At 45.9% G+C, this 21,794-nt stretch overlaps 1 protein-coding gene across 8 annotated transcripts in view; it reads left to right on the forward strand.

The window, feature by feature from the left end:
* Positions 1–21,794, forward strand: part of FBRSL1 (fibrosin like 1) — a 456,102-nt gene that overhangs the window by 426,052 nt on the left and 8,256 nt on the right. For 4 of the 8 annotated variants that reach the window (XM_039332294.1, XM_039332295.1, XM_039332299.1 and 1 more), the window contains 8 exons: positions 1,200–1,360; positions 6,626–6,676; positions 8,945–9,040; positions 14,446–14,517; positions 15,726–15,764; positions 17,346–17,417; positions 18,814–18,946; positions 20,842–20,925. In XM_039332294.1, coding sequence (XP_039188228.1) covers positions 1,200–1,360; positions 6,626–6,676; positions 8,945–9,040; positions 14,446–14,517; positions 15,726–15,764; positions 17,346–17,417; positions 18,814–18,946; positions 20,842–20,925 — 708 coding nt within the window. The remainder of the gene's footprint in view (positions 1–1,199; positions 1,361–6,625; positions 6,677–8,944; positions 9,041–14,445; positions 14,518–15,725; positions 15,765–17,345; positions 17,418–18,813; positions 18,947–20,841; positions 20,926–21,794) is intronic. The other 4 variants (XM_039332296.1, XM_039332300.1, XM_039332297.1 and 1 more) reach the window with 3 other exon arrangements.

Below are 21,794 nucleotides of genomic sequence, written 5' to 3' on the forward strand. Positions count from 1 at the left end.
TTATTCAATGGGACCACTCAAGGGTTGGGCAACAAGGGATGGTTAGAGGGTTCCACCTGACTTCCATGGAAGAAACTTCAACGAGAGAACCAATTTAGAGAGATGATGGCCTCTTTAATGGAAATTTTGAGGTAGAGGCTTCCTGCCTTGAGTAAGGTTGGCTATGAAGCCACCACCTTCATTTGGTTGAGCTCAGAGATCCTAGCACTGAATTATGGGTCAGGTAGCAGCCGATGACCCTCAACCTGGAACCCTGGAGAGCTGCTATCTGTTCAGGTACTTGGCAAATTGTACGACTTTAATAATAAGCCCATTTTCTGTTCACCCCCTCAAAGCTCTCAACATTGCTGTAGCGAGGAAGGTCCTAATCCAGTCTAAAGCATTAATTTGACTCAGATGCACCATTCAGGTCTCTGCCATTTGTACGCTGGTACGATCGGATGCTTCAAACCCAATTGTTCGATCGCTTTAGAAAAAAAAAAAATCCAAGCCATGAGACCGTTTATGGTCCAGAAGGAGCATTAGGAACAACCTCCTTGCTGCACAAGTCATACCACATTAATATTTCAACCGGGTATTTCCAACAACGTAAGCAATCCGGTCTTCAGGTTCAAAAAGTTGCGAGGAATTTAAATTGCTTTTATCCATAACTTGGGGAGATAATGCTCAGACGTCTGTCTCAATCGGGCTTGTAATGTGGGCTTTGCACCATCTGGAAGGGTTTTTAAAGGGTGGGTTTGAAAAGATTGGAATGCAAGGGTCTTCTGGGAGTGGGTTTGAGTTTGCGTTTGAAAGTCCCCTTCTAGAAAAAGATATAAGAATCCACCACTTAGTCATTTTCCCCTGGCCCCGTTAAGGCACAAAACAGTATATTGTTGTGCTTCACCAATGCAACTTTATCTGTCCCAGATCCTAAAATCAAAGTCACAAGGAACCATGTAGACCTTTAGGGTCCAACCTCTTATTCATTGCATGGATGAAGTTCCTCCAGAAATGTTGGTGGGGTGGAAGAAGAAATGGAGATGCTATTGGATTGCCTTTCACTCGCCCCAAATTTATTCTCCTGAAAGCAAGATCAGTCGTGTCCCTCGGGCTCTCTGGGGCTGGGCAGGGGCGGTGGGAAGGGACTGAATGTTGCTAACACCCCCCAATTTTTTTTTCTACTGTGATAACTCATGGTATTCTCTCTTGTTCTTTAGATACCAGCCTGTTGATATCATTCAACCAACCAATCATGTATTGCCAGCCTCATTCGGGGATTCTGATTGGTACATTGTCACAGGCATCTCTCTTACCTCCACCAATGAGTTCTCACGTAGAAAACCATCACAGCATGACGTGCAGAAATAGGGAATGCCAGGTGAATATTTTGAATTATTTTACTTCTACGTCTTTTGGGTGAAACTCACAGGCTGCTGGGCCCTGGTGTCTTCTTTCTTTCTTCCTTTGTTTCTTCTCTCTCTCCTTCTCTCTCTCTCTCTCTCTCTCTCTCTTTCTCTCTCTCTCTCTCCTTCTCCCTGCTCTTCTAGATCACGAACTGCTTAGGCAAGAACTGAACAATCGGTTTTTGATTCAGAGTGCGGACAGGACTGATGCTGGGGGCGGAGTTCCACCAGCACCAACACACTCACCGACACACCCATCAGCACACAATCACTCCTTTCCCATCCAGCCTGCCCCAGATGCCACACTCTGCACCTCCCCTGGTGCGTACCCCTTCCCCAAACCTGTGGATAAGTAGGAACACTTCTGGTTGACCCTGAAGGATGACCCAAACAGTTCTTCTTCTGCTAATCCAAAGGATGCCTTGCTTTTAAGATACGGTGGCGATTGCCGCTTTTCACCACAAACAAATGTGGGGTGATTTGCTGCTGCTGTTTCTTAGGGTTGCCTTTATTTTTTCTGTTTGGGGGCGGGAGGGGGAGACTGGACTCAGATTTTCTACTAAGATAGACTTGGGCATTTAGATATGTCTCTAGTCCAATGATGGCGAACCTTTTAGAGACCGCATGCCCAAACTGCAACCCAAAACCCACTTATGCATCGTTGGATGCCGGGTGGATGTGGCCCATTGGCTGGGTGTGGCCAGTTGGCTGAGTGTGGCCCATTGGGTGGGCGTGGCTGCGGTGGTAACGGCAGACTGGGTGGGACTAAAATGTTCAATCAATCAATTCCAACTTTGCAAGATCTTTTTTTTTCCCCCCGAGAAGTTGAAATTGACTGATTGATTGAACCTTTTTTTTTTTCACACGGCGGTGGAGGCCTAAAGCGAAAAGGTTTTATAAAACCCAGCTGAAGGCCTAGGACTAGGGCGACGGCATGCGTGCCCACAGAAAGGGTTCTGAGTGCCTCCTCTGGCATCCGTGACATAGGTTCGCCACCACTGGTCTAGTCTAATGAAAAGAAGGATTAAGAGGGACATGATAGTACAGTAGTGTTCCAATATTTGAGAGGCTCTCACAGAGAAGAGGAGGTCCACCTGTTCTCCAAAGCATCTGAAGGCAGGACAAGAAGCAACGGATGGAAATTAATCAAGGAGAGAACCAACTTAGAAATAAGGAGAAATTTCCCAATGGTTAGAACAATTAACAGCTTGCCTCCAGAAGTTGTGAGTGCTCCATCACTGGACGCTTTCAAAAAGAGATTGGACAGCCTTTGGTCTAGATCAGGGGTAGGCCACCGTGGCTCTTTGATGACTCGTGGACTTCAACTCCCAGAATTCCTGAGCCAGCATGGCTCAGCTTAGAAACCTCTCCCTTTCCCCTCAGCGTGGCTGGCTCAGGAATTCTGGGAGTTGAAGTCCACGAGTCATCAAAGAGCCACGGTGGCCTACCCGTGGTCTAGATGTTATAAGGTCTTCTGCTCAAGCAGAGAGTTAGACTAGGAGACCTCCAAGGTCCCTTCCATCCCTTTTGTTCTAAGCAACATGAGACTTCAGCTAACTCAAGAGGGCCCTTCATGGCGAAAAGTGTTCTTGCGCGTCGGGAAAACCCACAACCCCTTGGAATGTTCTTAACTCAAAAGGTTACCTACAGCCACCTTCCTTTGGCATTCGGCCTCTCATCCCGCCATCATAATTCAGCTGCCCCTGAAAAAAATAGGCTTCCTTCATTGCTATCCAAGTTGGTACCACCCAGTAGCGGTGGGAACATTTTTTGTTCCTCCCCTGAATGTTAATGTTTGACTTGCGGAAGCCTAGACCCCCATCAATAAGTATCTGTACTTTCAACACTGACCAACGGTGTAGGGCAGTATATTTGTTTAAGGCACGGCTGAAAGGCTAATTCAGGTATTTTGGGAGAGTCTTAACATTTCCTTCCAAAGAAGCCGGCTAGCTAGCGGGAGTCGTGCGGATTTGGTAGCCTGCCGCCGCCCACCCACTAGCAGCTTCCTGCTTTCCTGAAAATGTCACAGCCCGTTATGGATGGGTCCAAACTGTCGGTTGGAAACACAGCAACTCTTTTGACTTGGTGTGGCGGGCAAAGAGGGGAAGGCAGCTCTCTTCCCCATCCTTTTTATTTTTATTTTTATTTTTCCTTTCCGCAGCCATGCTGTGTATTTGAGGAGCTGTCTCAGAATAGCCGAAGGCCAGAATTGGAAGGGAACCTTGGAGGTCATCTAGTCCAGCCTCCTGTTCGAGCAGGAGACCCTATGCCATTTTGGACAAATGGCTTAGGCCAACCCCGTCTTAAAAACTTCCAGTGATAGAGCAGCCACTCCCAATTTTATCACAATCTATGTTACTTTACCCAGATAATTACAGAACATAGAATCAACGCGCGGGAAGGGACCTTGGAGGTCTTCTAGTCTAACCCCCTGTTCGAGCAGGGGATCCCATGCCATTTCAGACAAGTGGCCATCCAATGCTTTCTTAAAGTTCTCCTGTGGGGGAGCAGCCTCAATTTCGCAAGGCAAGCCCTTCCACTGATTAATTCTTCTCACTGTCAGGACATTTCTTCTTAATTCTAGGTTGAATCTCTCTTTAATGACCTTCCGCCCGTTACTTCTTGTCCTGCCCTCAAGTGCTTTGGAGAATTGGTCAACCCCCTCTTCTGTGTGACAGCTCCTCAAGTACTGGAAGACTGCTATCATATCATATCATATCACACAGACAGACACACACACACATGTCCTCTTCCTTAGTTCCCTGCAAAATGGGGCAAAACTCACTGCCTCGCTTAAGCAACAGAAATTTGGGGCTCCGTGGTGGTCATTAATGGGGGACACCCTGTAACTAAATAGAGGCGGTAGACTTCTTCCCCAGTCCTGCCTTTAGCAAAGGCTGGGCTCATCCTTTCTTCTCAACAGCAGTTGCAATCTCAAAGAGGGTTCAACTTTGGCAACTGTCCATATTTTATTTTGTTTTGTTTCCAGCCTCCTTCATTTGGGGGGGAAGGGAGAGCCAACCCGTGGGAAATGACACGCTGCCCTTTCTTCTCCCGCCTTGCCATCCCTTTGGCGGCACTAATCCGGCTTAACCAGGAACAAAGAAGAGTTTCACCAACCCTTAGAGTGCCTTCAGGTGTTTTGAATGTTGCCCAAGGGCCATTTTTCTCTCCTCCTCCTCCTCCTCCTCCTCCTCATCATCATCATCATCATCATCACAACAAGCTCGGCATTTTTGCTTGAAAGATGGCCCAGCCTGGAGATTTTTAAGCAGTCCCTTATCCCTCTGTACAAGCCACGCCCTGCTAATGTCCAGTGAAGAGCATTAAAATACACAGAGAGAGAGAGAGAGAGAGAATTTTGCCCCATCTTTCCACGCAGTGTCTGATCTCCCCTTCCACTCAACGAGTTTTCTTAAATCCAAAACGGGTGGCGGGGCGGAGGAAAAAAAAAATCACCAGCTGCAATGTGTTTTAGTAATTTCTGGGTATTTACACTGGAGGGTACATGACTCCGGTAATCACTGTAATTAACACAATTGCAAATCTGCTCTCCTGCATGGCGGGGAAAGGACGCACAAGGGAGCGTGACAATTTGGCTGGGGGAGGGGGGCATTTTAAGGAGACCCCCCCTTTTTTTCCCATGGTGGGACCTCTGCCTGCTGGAGGGTTAATTGTCCTTAGGATGTGATCGGAATACTAATAGGAGCGGAGGGTGTTTGGGTCAAAGGCAGCGTGGCGGGAGATTGGTTCACAGATTAAAAATAAAGAGAGGTGAAGATCCGCCATGGGTTGGCAGGCACAAAAACTCTGATTTTGCAACCTTCTGATCAAAGAGAGAAGCAATCTGGTATTAAGGAGAAACTTCCTGACAGTGAGGACAATTAACCAGTGGAACAGCTTGCCACCAGAAATCGTGGGCGCTCCATCACTGGTGGTTTTTAAGAAGAGACTGGACAGTCACTTATCTGAAATGGTATAGGGCAGGGGTAGGCAACCTTGGCTTTTTTATGACTGGTGGACTTCAACTCCCAGAATTCCTGAGCCAGCCATGCTGATGGGAGAGGTTTCCAAGCTGAGCCATGCTGGCTCAGGAATTCTGGGAGTTTAAATCCACGAGTCATAAAAGAGCCAAGGTTGCCTAGCCCTGGTATAGGTTGTCCTGGTTGAGCAGGGGGCTGGACTAGAAGACCTCCAAGGTCCCTTCCAGCTCCTATTCTATTCTATTCTATTCTATTCTATTCTATTCTATTCTACCAAGCAAAGTCAATGGGCCAGCCCAATTCACTTAGCAACCGTGTGAATAAGTTAACAACTGCCACAGTTCGCTTAACAAGGCGAATCACGTTGAAGAAAGAAAGGTGGTCAAATGGGGCACCACTCACTTAACAACCGTCCGGCTTAGCAACAGAAATTTTTTGGTCTCAGTTGTGAGGACTGCCTGAATAGGCAACAGAATTTCATTTTTAATGTGGGCCAGTGTGCCCCCAGTAAAAAAAAAAAATGGCAATAAAGGTGATCTTATCTTATAGTACTGTGGGCTGTTGACTGAGTGCCTGTCCCAGCGTCCCCCAGCAAGCTTCCAACTGAAGAGGGAGACTAGAATCTGGGGAGGGAGGACAAGCCCTGAGTCTCCCCCCTCCCAGTCCAATGCCTTCACCACCCTACTCCACTGATTTTCTCCATCAGGACGGAAGCCGTGTGCTTTGCTAAAAGGAGCCTCTTTAAAATGCTAAGCGAAACACAAGATAGCCCTCAACTTACACATTGAGTGACCGTCACAAGGGCACCGAAAAAAGTTACTTACGACCGTTTTGCACCCTTGCGGCCATTACAGCATCCCCACTGTCATAGGATCCGAATTCAGACGCTCTTTCAACCGACTCACATTTAGGACGGTTGCTGTGTCTTGAGGTCAGGTGATCCTCCTTTGAGATCTTCTGACAAAGTCAGTGAGGAAGTCGGATTTGGTTAACCATGTTGCAAATTTCACAAGTGCAGGGACTTTGGCAAGGAAGGTGGTAAAATGGGGGGGGGACAACTCACCACATGTTTCACTTAGCAACATAAACTTTGGGCGCCATTGTCATAACTCGGGGACTCCCTGTAGTAGCAACTCACCTCCTCCATGTCTATGAACTGTCCCAAACCAGCCTGTGTTTGGTGATACTTCAGTTGCATTCCCAGGTTTATACGAAACTAACCAACTTCTCTGATTTTCTGTTGTTGTTTTTTTCTAGTTCGACAAGTACGCTCCCAAGCTGGATAACCCTTACTTCCGCCATTCCAACGTAAGCGCCTTTCGTTCTTAGCCTTCTTAAAATGTGTATAGTTTGTTCCCTATTTGGCTTCTCCTCCCCCCCCCCCCGCCTGTTTGTCATGCAACAAGCTTCAGCTGCATGGGTTTTATTTACGATGAAGAAAAGAACAATTTATTAAAAAAAAAAACCCAACAACCCAGTTATTTTCATTCCTGAAGCAGTTTTTTTATTTTATTTCATTTTTATCTCGGACGTTCCCAATTCATTCTGCTTGGCTTCTGATTAAATTAGGTTCTTCTTCGGATCTAATTTCTGATGCGTTGTTTTGTTTTTTTTTACTCAGAGACTTTTAGCTCAGCCAAGTCATCTCTCTTTCTCTAGAGCACTCCAGACTTCACATTGGGGCTCATCCAGAATATCCCCCCCAAAAAATAGCAAATCAAGAAAGGTTAATATCCTGTGACTTGGCATCTGATTTTCCATACTGAGTCCAGAAGGCAAACTCATGATCATAATCAATTCAATGGCTATCAGACCGGAACTCAAAGACCTACATATTTGGGATTAAGGGAACTGTGAGCCAAAAGCAGTGTTATATAAAGCAGAGAGATAGTTAACCAAGATGAGAACAATGTGTTAGACAAATGCAGGGGGGGGTGTGGGGAAATGGTATAAAAATTGCAGAACGTTTGCCAAATTTGAGCCTCTAGTAGGCTTTCTTCATAAATAAAAAGTGGAGAAATGTCACTTTTTCATAAATGATGTCCAGATTTTTCCACTCTGCGTTGTTTTTTTTTGTTTTTTAAAGCAATGTTTCCCTCTCGTGAGTTACTGCAAAATTTTATGGAACTTTTCATCCAAGAAGCTTCTTTAGTTCTAACTGAAGAACACCATGGGTCCGTTTCCCCATCGTTCAGTTAGAACTGAAAGGGATGAGAAGCAAAACATTTTCCAAGAAAGTCCAGTTACATTTTGGGGAGGTGACAAACCTCAGTGTTATATCCCCACTTGTGGGAGCTGCTGGTTTCCACAACTTACCTTTTGAGGAATACGTTAGTCTTTGCAAGCTTGAAAAACCCATCGTGCACAATGCAGGCCCAAATTCCCCCTTGGCCTTGCCGTGACACACAAAAAGACACAACCCATGAAAGGAACAAGGGACACCAACATAAATGCCCCTTAACATCTACATTCCGTTAAAACGAAATCAACTTAATGCAATTCCACTCTTGAATTGTCCCGTTTAATTATTTCTGCCTTCCGTGGCTTGAAAAACAAAAACCAAAACCAGAATTTGGGAACAGGTTTGGCGGTTTCTGGTTCTTTGTGGTGAGCCCTTCTTCCCTAAGGATTTTAGACGTGCTTTTGAAGAATGATCTATATTTTAAGGTTAATTAACTCGGTAAATAGAGACGTCTTTACAGCCATCATTGCAAGCCTTCAGAAAGACATTCATCTCAAATATCTATTTTCTTTCCCACCCCCAGAAGTATATTTTCTTTCTAGTAATTGGTCTAATCTTCGGTGATTTTTTTTATTATTGTTATTGTTAAACTCAAGGACACTGATTTGGCTGGAGAGGGCTGACTATTACAGCTCTGACGCTGTTTTATTTCTGTTACTTTATTTGGATGGCTTTTGTAGATGGCAACGCTTAGACCACCTTGGATGATTCTGGAATTGGCCACAGATCATCCTTGAAGACGTCCTCTGCAGGGGAGCTCAAGGCTGTAGACTAACCTTGGAGGGTGAAAAAAAAAAACAACACATCACATAGGAAGGCAGTGTCAAAATACTTTAGTTGCACTGCCAATAAAACTGCACAGTGTCATCTCCAAGAGCTTAACTCAAGGATATTCCTCTATTCCTTTTTTTTTTACAACCCCACGAAAGAAGCTGGTTTAACGGAACTGCAGAATAACAAGAGCTGGAAGGGAACCTTGGAGGTCTTCTAGTCCAACCCCCTGCACAAGCAGGAGAACCCTGTCTATTCTGGACAAATGGTTGTCCTGCCTTGTCTTGAAAACCTCCAGCGATGGAGCACCCAAATTTATCATCAGTTATGCTAATGCCTGGCCCACATTTAGGAGAGGGCATCTTGCTATGGACAATGCTTTATGTTTTAATTCGTTGAAAAATGGACTCTAGGAGATACGAGAAAAAGATGCCTTTGAAAATTTGCCTTTTGCTGCCGGTTTCGTTTATCCCTTCCCCAAAATTAAAAAGTTGCGCCAGACACGTCGCCCTCCTTGACGATCCATCTGTAATGCAAATTCTCTCTCTCTTTCCCCCCCCCAGTTCTTTCCAAGTTACCCCCCAAATGTGCCAGGAATGCCTTCCATGCTCCCCCACCCAGGTCCTTTTGGATCCCTCCAAGGAGCATTTCAACCCAAGGTAAATGTTGACTGGGGTTGCTGGTCCCACTGCTTTGATTTATGTTTTTTGTGTTCTTTTTCCAAACGAATCAGGGCAGGTTTTGGACTGGCATGTCCTAAAATGTTTGTAAAAAAAAAAAAAAAATGCACACCTGTCTTTTTCCTGAATCCAGCTTTATTTTCAGAAGGGGCGTCTCTGAGCCTGTGGTTGCCCTGGGCTGTTGACGGGTGTGTTTTTGTTCATAACATGGAGACGGGGTTTGTTTTATCCTTGTTTTTCTTTTTAACCAGCTATAGTGACCCGGTTTGCACACATTCCCAAATGAAAAGAGTGCATTTCTTTGTCATATTAAGCCCGAGTCCAACAAACCTATTATAGGAGGAGGAAAAGGGAGAAGAAGAAGAGGATGAATTGATTTTTTTTTTAATAAGGGAGAATGAGGAGGAAGAGGAGAAGAAAAAGAGGTTGTTTTTTTTTTCATAAGAGCCGTGGTGGCACAGAGGTTAGAATGCAGCATTGCAGGCTAATTCTGCCCATAGCCAGGAGTTTGATCCTGACCGGCTCAAGGTTGACTCAGCCTTCCGTCCTTCCGAGGTCGGTAAAATGAGGACCCAGATTGTTGGGGGCAAATATGCTGACTCTGTAAACCGCTTGGAGAGGGCTGTAAAGCACTGTGAAGCGGTATATAAGTCTAAGGGCTATGGCAATTGCTATAGTGGGGAAGAAGAGGAAGAGAAAAGGAAGGTGAGGAGGAAGAGAGGGGGGTTTTGTCATACTGGAGGAGGAGGAGGATCAGAGACAGAAGAAGGAAGGAGAAGGAGGATGGAAGGAAGAGAGGGAAAGGGAGGAGAAGGAAGGAAGAGGAGAAGGAAGAAAGATGGAAGAAGAAGAAAGAAGGAGAAGAATGCTGGAAGTAGATTCCAAAGGCATGTGGCCAGAGTCTTAATGGGTCTAGGGTTTTTGCAGGGCAAGGGGCCTAAGGCAGTTCTCCAGTCAGCCATCAAAGTAATGGCTGCAGTGAAACCAACCAAAAACATGAGGCCATCTGTGAAATTGATCGGTTAACAGCAGCCTGTTTCCCATTAACCCTTCTCTCTCTCTCTTTCTCTCTCTCTCTCTCTCTCACTCACTCTCTCTCCCTCCCTCCCTCTCCCTCTCTTTAATAAGTTTACTCAATGTTTTTAAACCAAAAGTAAAAGCTAATGAAAACAAACATAAAGTAAGGAAGAAAAAAGAACAACAAATAAACCATAGAAAAAACTAAAAGCACAAGAAAGAAAAATATACCAAGAAATGGCTTCGGATCTTTTTAGATCCAAGATGGATGGATAGGTGATAGATGAGAGAGAGAGAGAGAGAGAGAGAGAGAGAGAGAGAGAGAGAGAGAGAGAGAGAGAGAGAGAGAGAGAGATGATAGATATAGATAGCTGAGAGAGAGAGAGAGAGAGATGATAGACTAGATAGATAGATAGATAGATAGATAGATAGATAGATAGATAGATAGATAGATAGAGATTGCTGATCGATATAGATGATTGATAGATATAGATAGCTGATAGATAGAGAGAGAGATGATAGATATAGATGGTTGATAGATATAGATAGCTGAGAGAGAGAGAGATATGATTGATAGGTATAGATAGTTAGATGATAGATAGATACAGATTTTCTATTGTGTTGAAAAATTGCATGAATAAAAGTACTCTTCTTCTTAAGAAAAGAAGAGATAAAAGAAAAATAATAATACAGGACCGAAGACCAGCTTCGATGCATTCCAGTGTCAGCCAAAGAAAGTCTCACTCAGCTGAAATCCTTTTGAAGCTCCGTAGGATTGCAACCAGCCCATAAATCCAAGCCGAGAGACAGCTTGTTTCACACAACAACGGCCATGTCACAATCTGCTCACCCTGGTTTATTGTGGAGCCCCAGCCCAGTGAATAAATCAGGGCTTAAGGAACGGCCAGGGTGCTTTGGCCCCAAACAGCCCAGTTGATTAGGAATTATTTTACGCCAACAGGATTCAGCTTCGGTTCCTAGTGACTACACAGACAGACCTTTTCTAAGCCAAAATGTGTGAATTCCATCATGGATCCTTCTTCTCTTCTCCCCCCCCCCCCCCAAACCTTCTGCTCAGCATGTGTGGAAGATACATCACGGGTTTGTAACTACCCATGAATCTTCTGCCCGGAGAATTCCCATCCTCCTTCACGGAGGTTTTTTTCTTTTTTGCTATATTTGGCAGAAGTGGGAGAAAAAGGCCGCACCTAAATTATCTTTAACTTGCTGCGAGAGAGAGGAGAGAGAGAGATCCTGATTAATCTCCTTGGAAGAGAGACAGAACGCAAATCTTCCGAGCAGAACCAAACTCTGCACAAATCATTTTAACCTTTCTTAAGGCTGAAACTCTTTCCTCCCCCCCCGGCGGACCATGACTTAAGCTCTAGATCATCCTGACAGACATGTCCGGGGAAGAGGGGGCGCTGCGGCTGCTGATGGAGTGGGGGGGGGAGGCGAGGGTGTAATGAATTCTCTCTCCCCTTGCCCTCGGAAACAAAGAGTTTGTTTTTATTTTCCTGCCTTTGGTGTCCCGTCCCCAAGGCCCCCATCTCTCAAATCCTTGCCTCGTGATCCCAGCCTGACTGCAGACCTCTGAGTTGCTTTCCCAAAGGCTGTTTCTCATGAGCTAAGAACTCAAGAAAGGTCAAAAGGATTCAATTTGCTTTGCCCAAGGAAGCTTTCCCATCTGTCTTGGGGGAGGAAGGGGGGGAAACAGAAGGGGGGGCACAGTTATCATTCACACGCTTAATGTAACGTGACCTTAAAATGCATCGCAGCTGTTATTTTTTGCCTCCCTCTCCGTCAAATATGGAGAAGAGGCCTGATCAGGCGTTCTTCGCTTGGGCGATGGAGGCGGAAGGTCTACCCCTCCCACAGCTTGGGGGACTTCATCCAGTCCTTCTTCCCCAGCTTGCCAATTTTTAAACGCCATCCTTGATCCCTCGTGGCTGACCTGTGACGGGGCCACTCCAGAAGGCTTCCTCTTTGAAAACACAGGCAGTGTTTTGGTTTGTCTTGCAGCTGTAACATCTAGGGAAACTTAACTGTTCTCGTCTTGGAGGGAAACAGGTGCTGGGTCAGGGCAAGGAAGAGGGAGTGGCTGACTCCCGAGTCCTCGTTCCATTAAAAAAAAAAAAAAGCTGGCACTGGATTCCAGGGATTACTGACTCCAGAGGCAAAACTGGAAGGACTTGGGTTGACCGTTGCAATCATTCAACAAGGCAATGCCACATAGGAAGAGGAAGGTTGTTGAGGTAGCCTTGATGGAGGGAGGAAGGAAGGAAGGAAGGAAGGAAGGAAGGAAGGAAGGAAGGAAGGAAGGAAGGAAGGAAGGAAGGACAATGGGAGAGAAGGAAGGAAGGAAGGACAATGGGAGGGAAGGAAGGAAGGAATGACAATGGGAGGGAAGGAAGGAAGAGAAAAAGAAAGAAGGAAAAGTAGGTAGGTAGGTAGGTAGGTAGGTAGGTAGGTAGGTAGGTAGCTAAAATAATCACACTTGGATTCCATTTGTAGAAGAACAGACAAAGGAAAATTCAAATAAACTTTCAAGCTTCGGTTGTTATACCCTACTACAGGGCTGTCAAACTGCTGGCCCGCAGGCCGGATGCGTCACCGGAAAACCGCGCCCGCCCCATTGCCGGCAATGGGGAAAAAGCTCCGATACGTTGCGCGACGTCATGTGACGTTGCGAGTTTGACATGTCTGCCCTACTACATTAATGTAGCATGGACTTCAGCTCCCAGAATCCTCCCGCCCTCAAGGAATGCTGGGAGTCAAAGTCCACCCATCTTAAAAGTTAGTAAGGTTGATGGTCTCCTTCCGAAAGCGGCCAACTTTGGTGGGGGCGGCCCACTCCCAGAACACAGCTTTGTGAGTCATCTTAACTACAGCATTTGACCATTTCTGAACCACTCGCGAGAGTTTCTCCCCCAATTATTTGTTTGGCTGCAAGCTCTTAAAACACCCATGTTTAAATAGAATAAATTCAAACACAGAAGTGGGATGGACTACGTTTTTATTTTTAATTACACAAGGAAGCAGAGGAGAACTGAGAATCCTTCTCTGTCCATTTAACTCTTTCTGGAAGGAATTAACGTGTCTGGAGCCGGCTGCATTTAGCTGCCCTGGGTTGATCTCAGCAAATCAAACCTGATTTAAACCATCTTTCAGTAGGCACGAGGGCTGCAGGCCAGACTGAGATGTCATAAGGGGTGGGGGGAAATCCCAGATGAAGGAAAGGATAAACCCGTTCTGCATGGCTGCCAAGACAACATCCCCATGAAGTCAGCAAGAATGGCAATTAAAAGGGACGAACATAAATGAATGAATTAAAAGAAATTCACCTGGATGCACCTGCTGCACACCTATATTTCCAAGAAAGCAAAAGTCCTTTTTAAAAAGGAGAATAGAATTGGCACCATTTCAACCCATCTGAACATACAGGTCATCCTTACAGCCACGGGCACTTTTTTCAGGGCCGTTGTAACTCTGAACGGTCACTAAATGAACTGTTCTGAAGTGGAGAACTACCTGTATTTCTTTGGTGACGAGAATGTTATCCATTCAGTTGAGTCTGACTCTTGGCGATTTTGTGGGCTGGGTCTCTCCCCATCTTCCAATCTTGCACTAATTCTTTGAGCTGTTCTGTACACTGGCTGGTGTAAGCTTTGATGGTGTCCAGCTACCCTTTTCTTTGACGGCCTGGCCTTGTTTCCTTTTACCGCTGGCTCTTCCAGAAAGATAATTGCTTTTTCCAGTGGGTTCCCCCCATGTGATATGGCCAAAGTAAATGAGAGGCAGTTTGCGTGATTTCGACTCATTGATTGATTTGTCAGCAAATGATGCTGGGCAGCTCACAATTCAAAATATTGCTCAGGGTCATCTAAATCAAATAAAGTAGAGCTGGAAAGGACCTTGGAGGTCTTCTAGTCCAGCCCCCTGCTGGAGCAGGAGAACCTATACCATCTCAGGCAAGTGAATGTCTTAAAAACCTCTAGTGGTGGCGCGCCCACGATTTCTGGTGGCAAGCTGTTCCACTGGTTGATTGTCCTCATTGTTAGGAAGTTTCTCCTTAATTCTAGCTTGCTTCTCTCTTTGTTCAATTTCCAACCATTGTTTCTCGTCCTTCCTTCTGGTGCTTTGGAGGATAATTTGACCCCCTCTTCCTTGTGGCAGCCCCTCAAATACTGGAACGCTGCTATCATGTCTCCCCTGTTTCTTCTTAGAAACCCAAGTCCCGCAGCCGTTCTTCGTATGTTTGAGTCTCCAGCCCTTGGATCATCTTAGTTCCTTCCTGTTTGCTAGCATCGCGTCGAAGCGTTGCTAGAAAGGAAAACTCACCGACGTTTTCATTTTTGTCCTTCTAGACTTCGAATCCCATTGATGTGGCCAGCAGGCCTAGCACAGTGCACCACACGCTGCTGCAGAAGACACCTGGGGTAGGTGCCGAGTTCCAGTGAGCGTCTTTCGGCTCCTCTTCGGGGCTGACGCAGGATAAACATTAACCTACCGAGGATAATTATTGAACTCATTTTGGCCTTGATTTGCAGCAGAAAAAAATATACATATGCAGGTAGTCCTCGACTTAACGGCCACAATCGAGCCCAAAATTTCCGTCGTTAAGGGAGACATTTGTAAGTGAGTTTTGCTCCGTTTTAAGACCTTTCCTGCCAAGCTTGTTAAGTGAATCACTGCAGGTGTTAAGTTAGTAGCACGGTTGTTAAATGAATCTGACCTCCCCATTGACTTTGCTGGTCAGAAGTTCGCACTGCGACCGTCGTAAATATGAATCGCTTGCCAAGCTTCTGAATTTTGATCCCAATATCACGGGGCTGGTACAAAGGTCCTAAGTGTGAAAAACGGACCTAAGTCACTTTTTTCAGTGCAGTCTGTAACTTCCAATGGTCACTAAATGAACTGTCGTAAGTGGAGGACTTCCTCGACTTACGACAGCTCATTTAGTGACCATTCAAAGAGAAAAAAGTGACTTATGAACCTTTTCCAGACTTAATGGCTGTTGCAGCATCCTCACGGTCACCTGATCAACATTGAAACGCTTGGCAACTGGCATGTACTTAAGACAGTTGCTGTGTCCCGGGGTCATGTGACCTTCTGAGAAGCAAAGTCAATGGAGGAACCATATTTGCTTAACCACCATGTGGCTAGCTTAACAACCGCAGCGATTCACTCAACAATTGTGAGAAGAAAGATGGTAAAATGAGGCAAAATTCACTGAGACAAATTCATTGTCTCACTTAGCAACAGAAACGTTGGGCTCCCTTGTGGTCGTAAGTCAAGGACCTCCTGCACTTCTTTTGTTGGCCGGCCCCATTGTTCTTTTTCGAGGCACAAGTATCAAAATTAGGAAATGTTAATTCTGCCGTGAAGAGGAAAAAAGAAGAAGAGAGGAAAATTAGATCCTTTTAAAGCCGGTCTGATTTCTGAGTTAAGGAACAGACTGGAAGCTTAAAAGAGTTTCTTGTTTTCTAAGTCTTGAGGCAATTTAACGCTGAAATAAAGAAGCAGCACTTCTGCTTCTGTGCTGGTTCCCTGGTATTTTCCACACCCTGAATTAACATTTGCCTTTCATAGTCCAGGTTACATAAAATTTTGATTGTTTTTTTTTTCTCCCTCATGTTTTCCTTAGGTGTCTGACGCCTATCGGGCTCCTGTACGAGTAAGTAAGGTTTGTCAGGGTTTTTGGTTTGTTTGTTTTTAAATCTCCTTTTTATTTTTAAAGTTTGAGAGGGGAAAATGACATGGATAAAGATGGTTTGTAATGCTTCTCTTAAAAGAACGCCCCAGTCTGATCTCCTAGTCCAGGGGTAGGCCACCTTGGCTCTTTTATGACTTGTGGACTTCAACTCCCAGAATCCCTGAGCCAACATGGGGGAACTATGGCCCCCTCATGACTCGTGGACTTCAACTCCCAGAATTCCTGAGCCAGCATGGGGGAACTATGGCTCCCTCGTGACTCGTGGACTTCAACTCCCAGAATTCCTGAGCCAGCATGGCTCAGCTTGGAAACCTCTCCCTTTCCCCTCAGCATGGCTGGCTCAGGAATTCTGGGAGTTGAAGTCCACGAGTCATAAAAGAGCCAAGATTGCCTATCCCTGGCCTAGGAAATCAAAACTTCAACCATTTGATTGAAGTGAAAAGGCACTTTTACTAAGAGAGGCTAAATGCAGTGGAGTCGGGCCGAATCTGACTCCTTGGTCCTAAACCCTTCGTCCCCTCCCAGCCCTCTCCCCATAGTCTATGTGGCCAATCTGGCAACGTCAAGAAATTTTGGGAAGTGCTAAGGTGTTTGGGCTGGTGAAATCCCGTTCTCAGGGGACGCGGCCTTGAAGACGCCAGCATGGATCAGTTCTTCCTCAACCGTCACCTCAAACTGTTCTTCCTCAACCATCAGTCCCGCCCCAATTTCCTATGAATAAATGTATACAGCTTTATTGCCCATTTGTTCCCCGTGTTGATGGCAGGGCGCCAGCGAGGCACCAAGCCGAAGATCTGACAATGGGTGAGATTATAGATTGCAGCAGGCACCGTGTCTAGCTAACCATTGTCAATTTCACTAAAAGAATCATTGTAAGTGGAGGACTCCTTGAACCCATTAGGGCAGCCTTGAAATCGAATCAAAATAATTACAGTTTGTTTAGTGACCATTTGATGTCACAACCGCACTGAAAAAAAGGTGACGTACGACCGATTTTCACACTTAACAACCGTTGCAGCATCCCTGTGGTCAGAAGTCAGACCCTTGGCATTTAACTCATATTTATGACGGTTGCCGTGTCCCGAGATCAGACAATCCCCTTTCGCAAGCTTCTGACGAACAAAGTCAATGAGGAAGCCAGATTCACTTCCCCAATTTACGACCTTTCTTGCCAGAGTTGTTAAGTGAATCACTGCCATTGTTAAGTGAGTAACAGGGTTGTTAAGTGAACCTGGCTCCCCCCCCCCCCCCCGTTGACTTTGCTTGTCAGAAGGTTCGCAAAAGGGATCACGTGACCCCCCTGGGGATACTGAAACTGTCGTAAGTACATGCCAGTTTCCCAGCATTTGAATTTTGATCACGTGACCCCGGGACACTGCCACTGCCATGAATACGAGTTAACTGCCAACTCACTGAACAAATGTCTCACTTAGCAACAGAAACTGTTGCTCATTCTGGTTGAAAGTCGAGCACTACCTGTTGCACACAAAGGACCGAGCAGTTGACACCACCGCTGTTTAAAATTAAACCCCGGTCCTTGTTTTGTTACAGAAGCCTGGAAAATGGTGTGCAGTCCACGTGCAGATTGCTTGGCAGATCTACCATCACCAACAGAAGATCAAGGTAATCGAGTATATTCAGTCAGGATCCAGCGCTTTTCTCTTCTGGCTTGGAGGCTGACGTTCCCCATTGCCGCCACCCCTGATTTGCTAAGACGTCCATTTCTCACACTGTTGCTTTCCTTTGTAAAGTGTGGGATTAATTAAGCCTTTCTCTCTTTGAAATATCTATCTCCTCTGGTGGGGCAGGGCCTCGGAGTTGCAAAACCAATCCAAGCTTTTAACCACGCAACCCAGAAGAGAAGATCAGAATACAAAATAACACAGTTGGAAGGGACCTTGGAGGTCTTCTAGTCCAACCCCCTGCTCAAGCAGGAGACCCTATCCCATTCCGGACAAATGGCTGTCCAGTCTCTTCTTGAAAACCTCCAGTGATGGAGCAGCCAGAAGAACAGGCAGCAAACTGTTCCTCCGATTAATTGTTCTCACTTGTAGGTGACTTCTCCTTAATTCTAGGTTGTATCTCTGTTTAATGATGTCATTTCTTGTCCTTCTCCTTGGGACAGGAGAAGAGGGGTTGACCTCTCTGGGAGAATAGATCATCCCTTCTTCTTTGTGACTGCCCCTCAAATATTAGAAGACGCTTGGATGTCTTCTGTGATAGAGTTATAGCTTGGAGAACATAACAGAGTAAAGCAGAGAGAGACTTAGTGGTAGTAGCCTCTCCAAAACTGAGACATCTCTAATCAGGAGACGTTAAGAGAAGGCTTACTACGGTGAGGGATAAACTCTTGAGAAACGAAAGCACATCTGTCGGTGTAAATGGCAGAATTCAGAATTTTAGCCCCAACCACAGAAGTCAACACCGTAACACCTTGTGGCTGCTTGTTGTCTGCAGAAGGCACTTGGTAAATGGGTGGGACAACGCCCAGATGTTTTGTGAAGATGGTGGTTGCAGAACTACAGCTTGAATAGGAGAAGTCGACCATCAAGGAAGTCACTTTGACACCCTCCTCCCTGTTGTCATCAACCACAATCCCTTTGTGTTTTTGTTCAGTGGTTCATTCCGCATTATTTACTGCTCTAGTGGAGTCACTGCAAGGGGTGGGGAGGGGAGAGGAGAAAAAAATTGGTCCAGTCTACTTCGTATTGAATCACTGCAGGTTCTCCTCCGATTTTCATGGGACTTGGCTTCCCGTATGAAGAGTTTAGAGAGTGATCCTTTGACCTATGGTTTGAGGAGCAGATCTACTCTTTTGTAGGCACAAGGAAAAACTGGCATGGCTCCATTTGGTTTTTGAACAGGCTTCCCTATTACAGAACTGTCGGTACCAATTTTGCCAGTGGGTTTTAAATCCAGTGGGTAAACACGGGAGAGGTTGTAACCAACATGTACATCACCAAGCCGAGAAAATGGAAATAGATCTTGAAGGCTTCTTCCTTTCCTTTCCTTTTGACAGCAGATGCAGCTGGATCCCCACAAGCTCGAAATCGGCGGAAAACTTGACCTCTTCAGCAGACCGCCAGCTCCCGGAGTCTTTCCTGGTTTCCATTATTCTCAAGATCTTGCCCGACCCCTTTTCTCCAGCACAGGTGAGGAAAATCGACATTGATGCACATGTGCCTACTCTGTTTCCTTCGAGGAAACCAACACGGGATCTTTAATGAGCTTGGCAGGTGTGTTCCTGATGCTCCAAAATACCTTCTCAGAATCAAAATCCGAAGCCCCGTGTGGCTTATAAATTATTCCTTTCCATCTGTGAATAGCCAAAGATGCACTGGGCGGTAAATCTCAATAAGGTTGGCTACAGGCAGAGAAGAGGCGGAACAAACATGGTGTGACTCAACGGAGGGAAGCATAGATTTGGATTTCCGGCATCCGAGGCTTCCTCCTGGCCTTGTTGAGCGAGAAGACAGTCAGTGAGAAACGCAGCTTCTCCAGGCTGTTGTGTTACCACCAAAAACATAAGTTATCCCAGATCCTCTTGTCCCTGGGATGGATGTACAGCTGCAAGCAAACATTGGGTTTAATAGCTCCCTGACAACCCACGGCTACATTCCTGCTTTTACTCTTGAGGAAGCCTCTTCTTCTTTCCTCCTGTTTATGATTATCAGCCCGGGGTCATCAAGTTGGAAAGATGTCTCTGTTGAAGAAATCACCCATTTGTTATGCACATTCTGATATCCTAAAGGTTTTATGGGATGACAGCCTCCATCCGTCTCAAGGAAGACCTGCAAGAGGCAAAGTACATCGATAACAATGGGTGTCATTCTCCAGGGCTGCTTCCAACACACACATACATACAGAGAGGGAGAGGGAGGGAGAGAGAGAGAGAAACAAGGGAGAGAAACATGAGAGAGAGAAACATGAGAGAAAGAAAAACGAGAGAAAGAAAAACGAGAGAGAGAGAGAGAAATGAGAGAGAAAGAGAGACCACGGTTTCTTTTTTGAGTTGTTCAGAACCAGTTCTCACGGTCACTTTCAGATCCTCTCTGATGGCGAAGAGACCACACGAGAGCAAGCCCCAAGGGCAGCCTGGCCCTTTCTCCAACCTTCTCAAAATACCTTCAGAATCTCAGCAAGGGTTTTCAAGATGGAGGGAGGGGTGAAATAATGGCAGATAAGGGTCCTTGGACAGGGGAAATGCTTTGTTATGATTCACTCTGGTAATGGCATGTGAGAATGACCTTGGGAGACAGGGTGAAGGGAAGCTGCCAAGGGAACGTTCAGATAAGAGAATGCATAGCCCACAGTTGGATAATGGGTGGGGCAAAAGACTCAGGAGGGAACCTCTCTAGTTTCTCATCCTGTAAAGCAAACATCTGTAATGATACGTGGGACAGGCCTTGGGAGACACACTGAACAGATGTTGCCTAGGGAATGGTCAGATAAGAGAGTGCATAGCCCACAGCTGCATAATGGGAGAGAGAAACTCAGAACAGACTCTCCCTAGTTTCTCAGGCTGTATAGGAGGGGGCTGAAATAGTATATGAGAAAGACCTTGTGAGAAGGAGGGAAGAAATGCTGCCTATAGAATAATCCGATAAGGGACAGCCTAGCCCAGCGCTGCATAATGGGTGGGGCATGAAGCTTGGGAAGGGCTCTCTCTAGTGTCTCATCCTGCAAAGGAGACAGCTGTAATGGCATGTGAGAAAGACCTTGGGAGATGCTGCCTAGGGACTGGCCAGATAAGAGACAGCGTAGCCCAGAGCTGAACAATGGGTGGAGAAAGACACTCAGAAGGGACCCTCCCTAGTTTCTCAGGCTGTAAAAGAGGTGGCTGTAATGCTTGTGAGAAAGACCTTGGGAGATGGAGGGAAGAGAGGCCGCCTATGGAACGGTCAGATAAGAGATAACATAGCCCTCAGCTGTATAATGGGTCAAGCAAGAAGGTCAGGAGGGACCTTCCCTAAGTTACCAGGCTGTAAAGACGTGTTTCAGATGCTGCTACAAGCTTATTTTGTGATTGTGGTTGTTCTTGTTGCAGGGTCTGCTCATCCGAACTCCACTCCATTCGGAACCTCGCCTCATCATAGCAGCTTCCTGCCCACCAGCCATTTGGCAGGTAGGTGTAAGTAAACCTTATTCTTCTGATTTACCAGTCCTTTGATATAAGCCTTGACTTCTCCTGCATCAGAGCCCTGGTGGCGCAGCGGTTAGAATGCAGTATTTGCAAGCTAACTCTGCCGACTGCTGGCAGTTCGATCCTGACCGGCTCAAGGTTGACTCAGCCTTTCCATCCTCGTGAGGTCGGTAAAGTGAGGGCCCAGATTGTTGGGGGGCAAAAGGGTGACTCTGTAAACCTCTTAGAAAGGGCTGTAAAGCGGAATATAAATCTAAGTGCTATTGCTATTGCAATCAGGACCTAGGAAAGGAAAGGAAGACTGGTGTGTAGAAGGCGTTGATAATTTTATGTACCAGAAGAGCAATTGCTACGTAACATTCCTGGCGTGGAAAATACCTTTATAGATCAGATTTTAGAATAGAACAGGATCCGAAGAAAATTACCCTCTTAAGCTGGGGGTGGGTGGGGGAAAAAAAACACCTTCCTTCTAAATGAAACGGATTTATTTGCCATTGGAAAAAGCAGTATCTGAAAATCCTGATCGTGTTTCTGAAGCAACGTTTTGAGTATCTCCCAAGTGGGAGACCCAGATTTGAAGAGGCGATGTCCCAACTTTCAACCAGGTCACCCCCTCCCATTTGTAGGTCACACCTTCTGCTTTAAACTGTGTTTGGCTTTTTTGGGTGGGCAATTTAGGGCAAATGGTAAACCTTCAACTACCTTTGTTAGGCCAGGGGGAGGACAAAATAATTAATCCACAATCCAGACACATTTAAGGCAAGTTGTTGATGCAGCTTGTAAAAAAAAAAGGAAGTGTCCGTTGCAACTTCCAGCTGGCCATTTAGCCAGAAGTAGATCAGAGTCTCTGTGACATA

The sequence above is a fragment of the Crotalus tigris genome, unplaced genomic scaffold (assembly GCF_016545835.1).
Source record: "Crotalus tigris isolate CLP2741 ecotype Arizona unplaced genomic scaffold, ASM1654583v1 scf7180000024461.2689607, whole genome shotgun sequence".
In the NCBI taxonomy this organism is placed as follows: domain Eukaryota; kingdom Metazoa; phylum Chordata; class Lepidosauria; order Squamata; family Viperidae; genus Crotalus; species Crotalus tigris.